Genomic DNA, 10,774 nt, shown 5'->3' on the forward strand with positions numbered 1-10,774 from the left:
GCTGGACTTAATTTTGGTTATTTACTGCACAGGAGCTAGGGAACACAGACTCACTGGTGTGTTATTTTTCATATTATGTGGTGTGGTGATATGGTATGCTTGGCAACATAGAAAAGGTGAGGACATGATAGAATTCTCTTTTCTGACAATATGTGAACTATAATATGAAAGCAGGTAATCAGGCTTTAATGAGCTAATGTCCCCGATCCTCATCTTCCTGATAGATGTAAGACTTTTCTCACGTCAGAGGAAACCAACAGGTAACTCAATGCCTTTCAGTGTGTAAGGTGGCAGTATGGCTTAACAACTAATTTGTTATAATTATTGTAGAGTGTAATCTGTTGTTATAAAAATTTTTTTATAACTACAGCAACTGCAGTTACTGATGAAACAAATGCAGGTATGTTAAGTGCACAAGTGACGATAGGGAATGGGCTGTGTTTATGATCATTGCCACAGTAGGGGCTGGCTTAACAACTCATTTGTTATTATTATTGCTGTGATATTGTAATCTGTTAATGGTTCTCAAAATGTTTTTATAATTACGGCAAGTTTTATTTTTATTTTTTTTTACCAATGAAATAAATCAATAAATAAATAAATTTCATGTCTGTCTGTGAACCAAGTTAACATTGATGTATGTTCATAGAACATACTTTCACAGACATGAAATTTACAAGTTTTAAAAATCATTAATTTCTCCCAGAATACAATGGGCACAGACCAGAATCAGGCACTAATAAAACATCTGCTGCAGCAAGTAAGTATGAGATTTGTTTTACATGAATTAGAGATATCTTTTTTGCCATGACACTTTACTGCTTGTGCTAATGCAAAATAAGTCACAGAATATGTCAACATGGCATCAACAACTACAGTTTAGAGAAAACTCTCCTTACAGTAATTCTGACATGACAGTTCATGACTAATTCTTTCTCTCTTATAGATGAATGGACACCCCTCAATGGCAAGTTCATTCAAAACTGTTCACTGATATGGTTTATGGTTTAAACATGACATGAACAAGACATGACCAAATTCACTTTGCCAAAGACTCATAATTTCTTAATTTATCAGCAGAGTCGAATAATGTAGAGTCCAAGGAGGGAGAGAGTCCAGCCTTGGTCAATGCTGAAACAAACACACAGCCTTGTACCCTGTTTCATCTTATTTTAATCTTTAATCTTTCATTTGAGCATCAACCCCTGAGTGTGATTTCCTTTTTCCATCTACTGTTTATGGTTTAAACATGACATGAACAAAGACTCTTAAAGGAGAAGTTTGGTGTGATATTGACCTAAAGTGTGTTGAAACATTATACCGAGTGTGAACTTTTGTCTCATAGCTCATCTCGGCTTGTCCCCTGCACTCCGAAATCTGGTGCTAGTTAGCCGATGCTACCAACTGGTTTTTAGATGGGGATGCCTCGGGCATCGGCCTAGCCATGCAAATAAATCACTGTTTTACACCATTTACGAGGCTCAAAGTAGCTCCACACTTCATTGGTAGACTTCCGAGGGGGCCCTGACATTTTAAAAGCGAGACATTGAGAACTTTGAAAAAGCACTGGTAGTTTATTTCCAGAATAAGACTGATTTGATTCAGTGATTTATTTGCATGGCTAGGCCGATGCCCGAGGCACCCCCATCGAAAACCTTTTGGTAGCATCGGCTAACTAGCACAAGATTTCAGAGTGCAGGGGACAAGCCGAGATGAGCTATGAGACAAAAGTTCACACTTGGTATCGTGTTTCAACACACTTTAGGTCAATATCACTTCTCCTTTAATTTCTTTTCAGCCGAGTCAAATGATGTGCAGTCCAAGGATGGACTAAGTCCAGACCTGGCTGATTCTGAAACAAACACACAGCCAGACAGAACTGCAGTAGCAGGTACTGTATGTCCAGTCTGTCTCTGGTGCTGAGGTCTTATTCTGGATGTCAGACTGAAATAGTTCAGGTACACCTCAACCATACTTTCAGACAGCCATGGTTGAGTACCCATTCTGGAATAAACTTTGAGTAATGTTGAAGTTGAAGCAACAGTTTGGTTTGGTATATGCTAATACTAATCCTTAACTGATACTTTGACCCAGTTATTTTTGCATTGTTGTGTATATTTTGTTATGAACAGTATTTGTCTTTGAAACATATCAGATGCTACTAAACAAAGGGGGGCTACAGTCATCACCACCTGCGCAGGGGTCATTGTAATCAGAATACCAGGTAAATATTCTGTAGGCCATATATTCAAAATATGGAATAACAAGTTGGTGTGTTAACATATTCAGCTCAACTAGAAACTAGAGGATGCTGGACAGAAAATTATTCATTTTTGTTTTGTTTTTATGTATAGATGTGAACCAGTCAAAAAAACATTACGGTAATACAAGTATCCCTCTCATTACAATAACGTGTGGAATGACTACATGTGAAATGAATCCTGATTTACTCTTTTTCTCCTTTAGTGAATCTGACTCTGGATATGAAGACCGTGCCTTCTTTTCTTAAAGTACAAGATAATAAAACTGGCATCCTCTGCCCTGATCCACTAAAGGTTTCAGCCACAGAGATGAGATTTGCTCATGCTTTATGTGAACAGTCTTTCAGCTCAGGGAAGCACTACTGGGAGGTGCAAGTGCATTATACTGATTTTTTTGGTCATCTTAAGGCAAGGCAGTCGTGGTATGTGGGGGTGTGCACTAACACAGCAGAACAAACACACAGAGTCTCTTTAACACCACGGAACGGCTTCTGGGTTCTCCAGTATGAGAAAGGAACTGGACTCTTTGTCAACACTGAACCTCCAACTCCAGTTCCGGTGTCTGAACTATTTCAGTCCCTAGGGGTGTTTCTAGACTGTGATGAACACACGCTCACCTTTTACAATTCTGACAGGAATATGTGTCTGTGCTGTTTATTTGTGACACCAAACAAACAACTGATTCCTCTAATCAGCTCAGGAGTTAGAGACAAGGAGCCTGTTAAATTACGCCAAATACAATAACTTTTAGACAAACAAACATCTCCCCATACATCCAGCCAAATGATTTGGTACCAAAAATGCTAACCCCCACCACCATCCCGTACAGATCTTTTAAAATCACATGTTTTTTATACAACCAAACTGAATCCCCTCCATTGGGAACTACATCATTCACGTGCATAGGGGGGTGGGTGGGGGAGCGGGGGGTATGGGTGCCTGAGCCCCTGCCCCTTTGCCTACAAATGTCCAAAGTGCCCTTCTGAGTGACAATTTAAATGATCAATGATTCGTAAAATGACACATGAACATTTACAAAATTAATGTATGAATCAATTATTTGAGAATAAAAAACTGTTTTGCATTTTTGTTTCTGCGCTGCTGCCGGTAGGTGACGTCAATGTGACCTTTCAATTTTGCCTGCCTGCAAGATGCGCATGATATTGTTGTTGTTTTAAGAGATGGTGAAAAGCAGGGTAATTTCAATACAGACAGTCTGTTTCCAAAACCATTTAGCTGACGTTGAAAAATAAACTGTAACATTTATCTCGTTTTGTAGTGTCATTTTGTATGTTTGCCAGCAAAAGCTTTTCAACAAGCATAATTTCAGACTGAATTGACCAGTATACTTTACTTGTAATGCATGCTTTTTTAAAGTAAGGTTAACTAACTAGCCTTACAGTGTAGAACATCAGCAATTCAAGTATAGTTTAGTTGATTTAAATGAGCATGTTTTCTATCTCGAAATTAAATGACACTCATTTTCAGCAAGTAATCTTACCAAAAGACAAAAACTGAGTTATACTTACTGAACATTTTAAGTGAGGAAAGCTATTATGTTTTACAGTGATATATAAATCAATAAAAATGACTGAACACTTCGGTAGTGCCATAGCTTACATCAGTAGAGTGCTTTCAAGTCACTCTGTCAGAGTTGTTATGTGATTCTGTGTTCTTGTCATGTGATTTGGTGCATCACTGTGTGCATGTTTGGCTACTTTCCAAATTAATACTTTTTGCCATTTCAACTATCATACAAAACAAACTGGTATACAAATTAAAATGAGTAATAACACATTTAGCTTACAATTAAGAAGATTTAAATGACTAACTACAGACCTTTAGGGGGCATTGAATAAAGATGAGATCACATGGCTGAGTTATGATCTTTTAATATTTTACCAGAGAAACACCCATGAGTTTGTGTGTGTGTCCAAAGGAATGTGGAACTCTGGTTTTAGTGGTGGTTTTCTTTCTCTTTCATGTGTAAAAACATTAAGGTAAGTATTTCTTTGATTTAAATAATTTTATTTTAGAGTGTATGAATCTGTGTATCAGCGGTTCTGAAGAGGAACTAGAATTGACTTTGTCTGTCAGATAATTGCAGTTGCTCTTGACTTGACTTTGTCAGATAACTGCAGGCAGCGCACTGCGCCTGGATTAGTGTGTGCTTCACCTCACTGTGTGTTGACTGTGTGCTGAGTGTGTTTCACTAATTTACGGATTGGGATAAATGCAGAGACCAAATTTCCCTCACGGGATCAAAAGAGTATATATACTTACTTATACTTATACTCAACAGTTGTGTCTAGACTATCATATTGTGTCACTGCTGGAATGAGTTCTGTTCTATGTTCTTGTGATAGTTTTGGGACTTTCAAGAAGTGTTTAAATCTGTTCACCTCACTCTTAATTTGCATTGATTAACTAATTAATAATCTTAGAGTAGTGATTTGCATGATTATGTTTTTTTTGTTAATATGAAAACTCATTATTTTAATTGTTGATATTGGATGTTATTGATATTATTATTCATATATCAGAATGTTGACGAAGACATTTGAACATTTTATTTTTATTTATCCTTTATTTTACCAGGTGATGTCCCATTGAGATATTCAAATCTCTTTTACAAGGGAGCCCTGGGGCAACAGATACACAAGTTACACAGAAACATTGATGACAAGACAGACTAATAAGGACAGAATAGCATAGAAGAAAGACATGAGGACTAGACAGACCAGAAGAAAGACATGAGGACTAGACAGACTAATAAGGACAGAATAGCATAGAAGAAAGACATGAGGACTAGACAGACGATAATTTGCAAATGCAGCCTATAATAATGTATAAAACTATAGGCTACTCTGATTCTGTGTAGATTATTATAGGCTACATTTGCAAATGCAGCAAACTTATTTAAGTTTGCCATTAAACCATTGATCAAATTACAGCACTGGCTATTACCAGCATAAATGTTAATGTTACCGTTAATGTGGGCAAAATTATCATACCTCCCTCATCCTCCTCACTGTTCCTCTGCCTCTGTTCAGGAAAATTTTTCTGATGTCCATCACTGAATAGTTTATCAGAAGGCTATGTTTAGTTTTACAGTAGGACAGCTTCACAAACAGTATTCATGGGTTTCATCAGGTCCCTTTCCACAGGTGTATTAATCAAGCACCATGCAGTCTGCATTGATAATTAAGGTGCTTGATTGTATACACCTGTGGAAAGGGACCTGATAGGCTACTTTTACAGGACTCTCTCTCAGGGATGGATTACTGCACGGGCCTACCGGGCCCAGGCCCAGGGGCCCAAGAGGTCAGGGGGCCCTGAAGCCCAAGCCTTTGCATGGAATCATTGCCTCAATATCAACAAATCAGGATGTAGGCTATGAATCTGATTGAATTTAGTATTGGCCATCCCCAAAATGCACCAGAATACAGGAAATCACATTAAACAAATTAAAAATGTTCTGGGGGAGGACCCCCCCCCCCCTCCCACATAAGCAACCATTAGTGGGGGGGCCTTAATACATCTGGGCCCAGGGGCCTGAAAGTTCATAATCCGCCCATGCTCTCTCTACAGTATATGTATAAATCCTTATTAATTGTCTGCATGTGTGCATGCAGCCTACGCATGGTGTGAGTGTGTGTGTGAGGGAGAGAGCACAAGCTGGTAAACTGTTGCTAAATTTAGGCTACAATGACGCTAGGGATTGAAAAACAGGTGCTAATTATGTGGGCAACATTCTCTAACAGCGATCAACTTGTCATTTTATCTGTCAAACAAGTTGTGAATTTATTGTAACATTAAAACATGAGACGACTTACTCTCTGCTCAAAGTGATGTGATGAGCTCCAGCAGTTGTGTGTGTGTGTGTGTACAAGGAAACTCGGAAAAATCATGTGAGCGATTTTCATTGGTTGTTGCGTTAAATCTTACCCAATCTACAGAGGTGCTATTTCCTGATTGGCTATTATGGCCCCTTTCTTTTTTTCCTTGTTTTTTTATTGGCTGGTAAGTGACAGGCTCGAGTCATGAATAAAGCAGGCACGGAGAGCGCTCATGAATACCGTTTCCAGCAAGAGCAGCGCTAGAATTTTACTGGGGCACTGGAGACTTTTACCAAGGCACGTGCCCCAGTGAATAAGGTCTAGTGACGCCCCTGATAATATGTTTTTGATGAAGTAATATTTCCATTGTTTAACAGTTGTTACATACACATGCACTAATGATTAGTTAGGGTGAGGATACATATTTTATAAACCACTTCCTAATACTATAATTCATGATTAACTCAGGAGTCACAAGTGGTTAGTTAATGATATTTTGTGAGCTCATTTAAAGTGAGGAAGTCTTATGCCTTGCAACACATTTACAAATGAGTTATAAAGTGTACATTTGCATTTGTTAATTTAGCAGACACTTTTACCCAAAGTGACACATGTCAATTAACGCCGGGGCTTGAACCCCCAAATTTATGGGTTACCTGCTAACCTGGCTCCTTATCCACTACACTACCTCTGCCCAGTGGTATAACAACAGTCAATTCAAAAATATAATGTAGATATGGATGTTTACTATGAACAAATCATTTGTAATTGTGTGTAAACATGATTTACAGATGAGAATTAATGTAGGAATAATGCCTTACAAACAAAGAATACAGCATTTAATAATAATTTACAGAATAAATGCTTAACAGTGTGTAGTAGAAGAAAACACAAAGTTTTGCATAGTTGTAGGTGTTTCTATCTGGGCCAAGGTAGTGTAGTGGATAAGGAGCTGGACTAGCATGCAGTAGCCTGAAAAGTTGGTGGTTCGATACCCGGCTTTCACTGTTGTGTCAATGGCCTTCAATTTAATTGAAATGTGTATGTAGCTTGTCTGCTCAATTAATGAATGTGAATGTAATCTTTATAATTCATTTGAAAATATTTAGCAAGGCATAGGAAGTCCTCACTTTAGATAAGCTCACAAAATATCATTAATTAACCACTTGTAACTCCTGAGTTAATCATGAATTATAGTATTAGGAAGTGGTTTATAAAATATGCATCCTCACCCTAACTAATCATTAGTGCATGTGTATGTAACAACTGTTAAATAATAAAGAAAATAAATATTACTTCATCAACAAAATAGTATTGCATAATTTATTAAATATTAACAATAATTCATAAACATATTTTAGATATAGGCTTATTTCATATGAACAAACTATTTACAACTGTGTGTACAAATACTTCATTTATGAGAATTGACATAGGATCAATGCTTTACAAATGATGAACAAAGCATTTTGTAATAGTTTGCAACTGGTTTATAATGGGAAAATGATTTCATTTATAAGTGGTTGTTTCATTTTTTATTAAGTATAAATCATGTAGTTACAAACATAATTTTTGGATAGGCTTATTCACAATGAACAAACCGTTTATAACTGTGTGAACAAATGCTTTACAGATGATAAATTATGTATGAACAAGAAATTACTAATGATGAACAAACCATTAACTAATAAGTAACAAAGGCTTAACAAATTATGAATTGTGTGTAGTTATTATAAAGTGTTACCAAATTACTTAAGAAGTCACAGAATATGTCAACATGGCATCAACAACTACGTAGAAAACTCTCCTTACAGTAATTCTGACATGACAGTTCATGACTAATTCCTTCTCTCTTATAGATGAATGGACACCCCTCAATGGCAAGTTCATTCAAAACTGTTCACTGATATGGTTTATGGTTTAAACATGACATGAACAAGACATGACCAAATTCACTTTGCCAAAGACTCATAATTTCTTAATTTATCAGCAGAGTCGAATAATGTAGAGTCCAAGGAGGGAGAGAGTCCAGCCTTGGTCAATGCTGAAACAAACACACAGCCTTGTACCCTGTTTCATCTTATTTTAATCTTTGATCTTTCATTTGAGCATCAACCCCTGAGTGTGATTTCCTTTTTCCATCTACTGTTTATGGTTTAAACATGACATGAACAAAAACTCTTAAAGGAGAAGTTTGGTGTGATATTGACCTAAAGTGTGTTGAAACATTATACCGAGTGTGAACTTTTGTCTCATAGCTCATCTCGGCTTGTCCCCTGCACTCCGAAATCTGGTGCTAGTTAGCAGATGCTACCAACTGGTTTTTAGATGGGGATGCCTCGGGCATCGGCCTAGCCATGCAAATAAATCACTGTTTTACACCATTTACGAGGCTCAAAGTAGCTCCACACTTCATTGGTAGACTTCCGAGGGCCCTGACATTTAAAACGAGACATTGAGAACTTTGAAAAAGCACTGGTAGTTTATTTCCAGAATAAGACTGATTTGATTCAGTGATTTATTTGCATGGCTAGGCCGATGCCCGAGGCACCCCCATCGAAAACCTTTTGGTAGCATCGGCTAACTAGCACCAGATTTCAGAGTGCAGGGGACAAGCCGAGATGAGCTATGAGACAAAAGTTCACACTTGGTATCGTGTTTCAACACACTTTATGTCAATATCACTTCTCCTTTAATTTCTTTTCAGCAGAGTCAAATGATGTGCAGTCCAAGGATGGACCAAGTCCAGACCTGGCTGATTCTGAAACAAACACACAGCCAGACAGAACTGCAGTAGCAGGTACTGTATGTCCAGTCTGTCTCTGGTGCTGAGGTCTTATTCTGGATGTCAGACTGAAATAGTTCAGGTACACCTCAACCATACTTTCAGACAGCCATGGTTGAGTACCCATTCTGGAATAAACTTTGAGTAATGTTGAAGTTGAAGCAACAGTTTGGTTTGGTATATGCTAATCCTAATCCTTAACTGATACTTTGACCCAGTTATTTTTGCATTGTTGTGTATATTTTGTTATGAATAGTATTTGTCTTTGAAACATATCAGATGCTACTAAACAAAGGGGACTACAGTCATCACCACCTGCGGGGGGGTCATTGTAATCAGAATACCAGGTAAATATTCTGTAGGCCATATATTCAAAATATGGAATAACAAGTTGCTGTGTTAACATATTCAGCTCAACTAGAAACTAGAGGATGCTGGACAGAAAATTATTCATTTTTGTTTTGTTTTTATGTATAGATGTGAACCAGTCAAAAAAACATTACGGTAATACAAGTATCCCTCTCATTACAATAACTTGTGGAATGACTACATGTGAAATGAATCCTGATTTACTCTTTTTCTCCCTTAGTGAATCTGACTCTGGATATGAAGACCGTGCAAGTACAAGATAACAAAACTGGCATCCTCTGCCCTGATCCACTAAAGGTTTCAGCCACAGAGATGAGATTTGCTCATGCTTTATGTGAGCAGTCTTTCAGCTCAGGGAAGCACTACTGGGAGGTGCAAGTGCATTATACTGATTTTTTTGGTCATCTTAAGGCAAGGCAGTCGTGGTATGTGGGGGTGTGCACTAACACAGCAGAACAAACACACAGAGTCTCTTTAACACCACGGAACGGCTTCTGGGTTCTCCAGTATGAGAAAGGAACTGGACTCTTTGTCAACACTGAACCTCCAACTCCAGTTCCGGTGTCTGAACTATTTCAGGTCCTAGGGATGTTTCTAGACTGTGATGAACACACTCTCACCTTTTACAATGCTGACAATTCTGTGTGTCTGTGCTGTTTGTTTGTGACACCAAACAAACATCTGATTCCTCTGATCAGCTCAGAAGTTAGAGACAAGGAGCCTGTTAGATTACACCAAAAATAAAACCACATTTAGACAAACAAACATCTCCCAAACACAATACAATTAAGATGCAGAATTACATAAACCCTGGGCTGTTTCAAGGCAGTGGGGATGCCTCAGGCATAAAGGACCTGGAGGGCCCTACATCCAACCAAAATCACTCCCCTCTATCAGAACCCAATCACAGACACATCATTCCAATCAAGAAATTAATTTTGATGAAAATAATTATTAGTAGAAAGTTTAATGGTACCTTTTGAGCGCAAACCCCCGCCACCATCCCATACAGATCTTTTAAAATCACACATTTTTTTTATATACAACACATCAACCAAACTGAATCCCCACCTTCGGGAACCACATTATAGACACATCATTCCAATATTCACACAATTTTTATTAACAAAATGATATCTATTATACTAGAGCTCAGCAGTCTGTGATCATGTGTTTGATGGCAAATGACATTTCTATTTTAGTGTTGATAAGAAAACACGTCTTTGCCTCTGTGTCTGCAGTTTGTATTTGTGCATCAGCTCATCTAGCAGCAGCCAACCTCAATCCCACTGTCCTGTTTTGTTTTTTATGGTAAATAGGCTCGGTCATTGGTTGGCCGCTGTGGAAAATCCCTATATCTAGCACAAGCAATTAAACACCTCTCCAGAAATTAGCCCCAACTCTGCTTATTTGGAAAGGAGTAAGAGCTCTCTGTCCTTTGACAGGTGTTGGAACATGTATAGATGAAATATATGTGACCATCTGTAGACTGATAGGGGATTTAGTCAGAAAGCAGCATT

At 37.9% G+C, this 10,774-nt stretch overlaps 1 protein-coding gene across 3 annotated transcripts; it reads left to right on the top strand.

The window, feature by feature from the left end:
• The first annotated feature begins 47 nt into the window (after positions 1 to 47).
• LOC125301860 (butyrophilin-like protein 3) lies at positions 48 to 10,354 on the top strand. 3 transcript variants are annotated; one of them, XM_048254670.1, is made up of 9 exons: positions 48 to 260; positions 371 to 400; positions 707 to 760; positions 947 to 967; positions 1,081 to 1,152; positions 1,799 to 1,891; positions 2,156 to 2,224; positions 2,355 to 2,381; positions 9,475 to 10,354. In XM_048254670.1, exons 1-9 carry the CDS (start codon positions 197 to 199, stop codon positions 9,996 to 9,998), a joined length of 954 nt encoding a protein of 317 aa, XP_048110627.1. In that variant the 5' UTR covers positions 48 to 196; the 3' UTR covers positions 9,999 to 10,354. The 3 variants fall into 3 exon arrangements, with proteins under 3 accessions (XP_048110627.1, XP_048110626.1, XP_048110628.1); XM_048254669.1 differs by lacking the exon at positions 9,475 to 10,354 and adding an exon at positions 2,467 to 3,527 and having other exon boundaries at positions 61 to 260; XM_048254671.1 differs by lacking the exons at positions 1,081 to 1,152; positions 9,475 to 10,354 and adding an exon at positions 2,467 to 3,527 and having other exon boundaries at positions 64 to 260.
• The last annotated feature ends 420 nt before the right edge of the window (positions 10,355 to 10,774 follow it).

The sequence above is a fragment of the Alosa alosa genome, chromosome 10 (genome assembly GCF_017589495.1).
Source record: "Alosa alosa isolate M-15738 ecotype Scorff River chromosome 10, AALO_Geno_1.1, whole genome shotgun sequence".
NCBI lineage: Eukaryota > Metazoa > Chordata > Actinopteri > Clupeiformes > Clupeidae > Alosa > Alosa alosa.

Bases quoted from the DNA above. Each gene is read 5' to 3' on its own strand.
- LOC125301860 (XM_048254669.1), top strand. From the start codon at position 197: ATGTCCCCGATCCTCATCTTCCTGATAGATGTAAGACTTTTCTCACGT. The intron at 1,892-2,155 runs GTACTGTATGTC...GAAACATATCAG, and splicing joins AGACAGAACTGCAGTAGCAG to ATGCTACTAAACAAAGGGGG. The intron at 2,382-2,466 runs GTAATACAAGTA...TTTCTCCTTTAG, and splicing joins CCAGTCAAAAAAACATTACG to TGAATCTGACTCTGGATATG.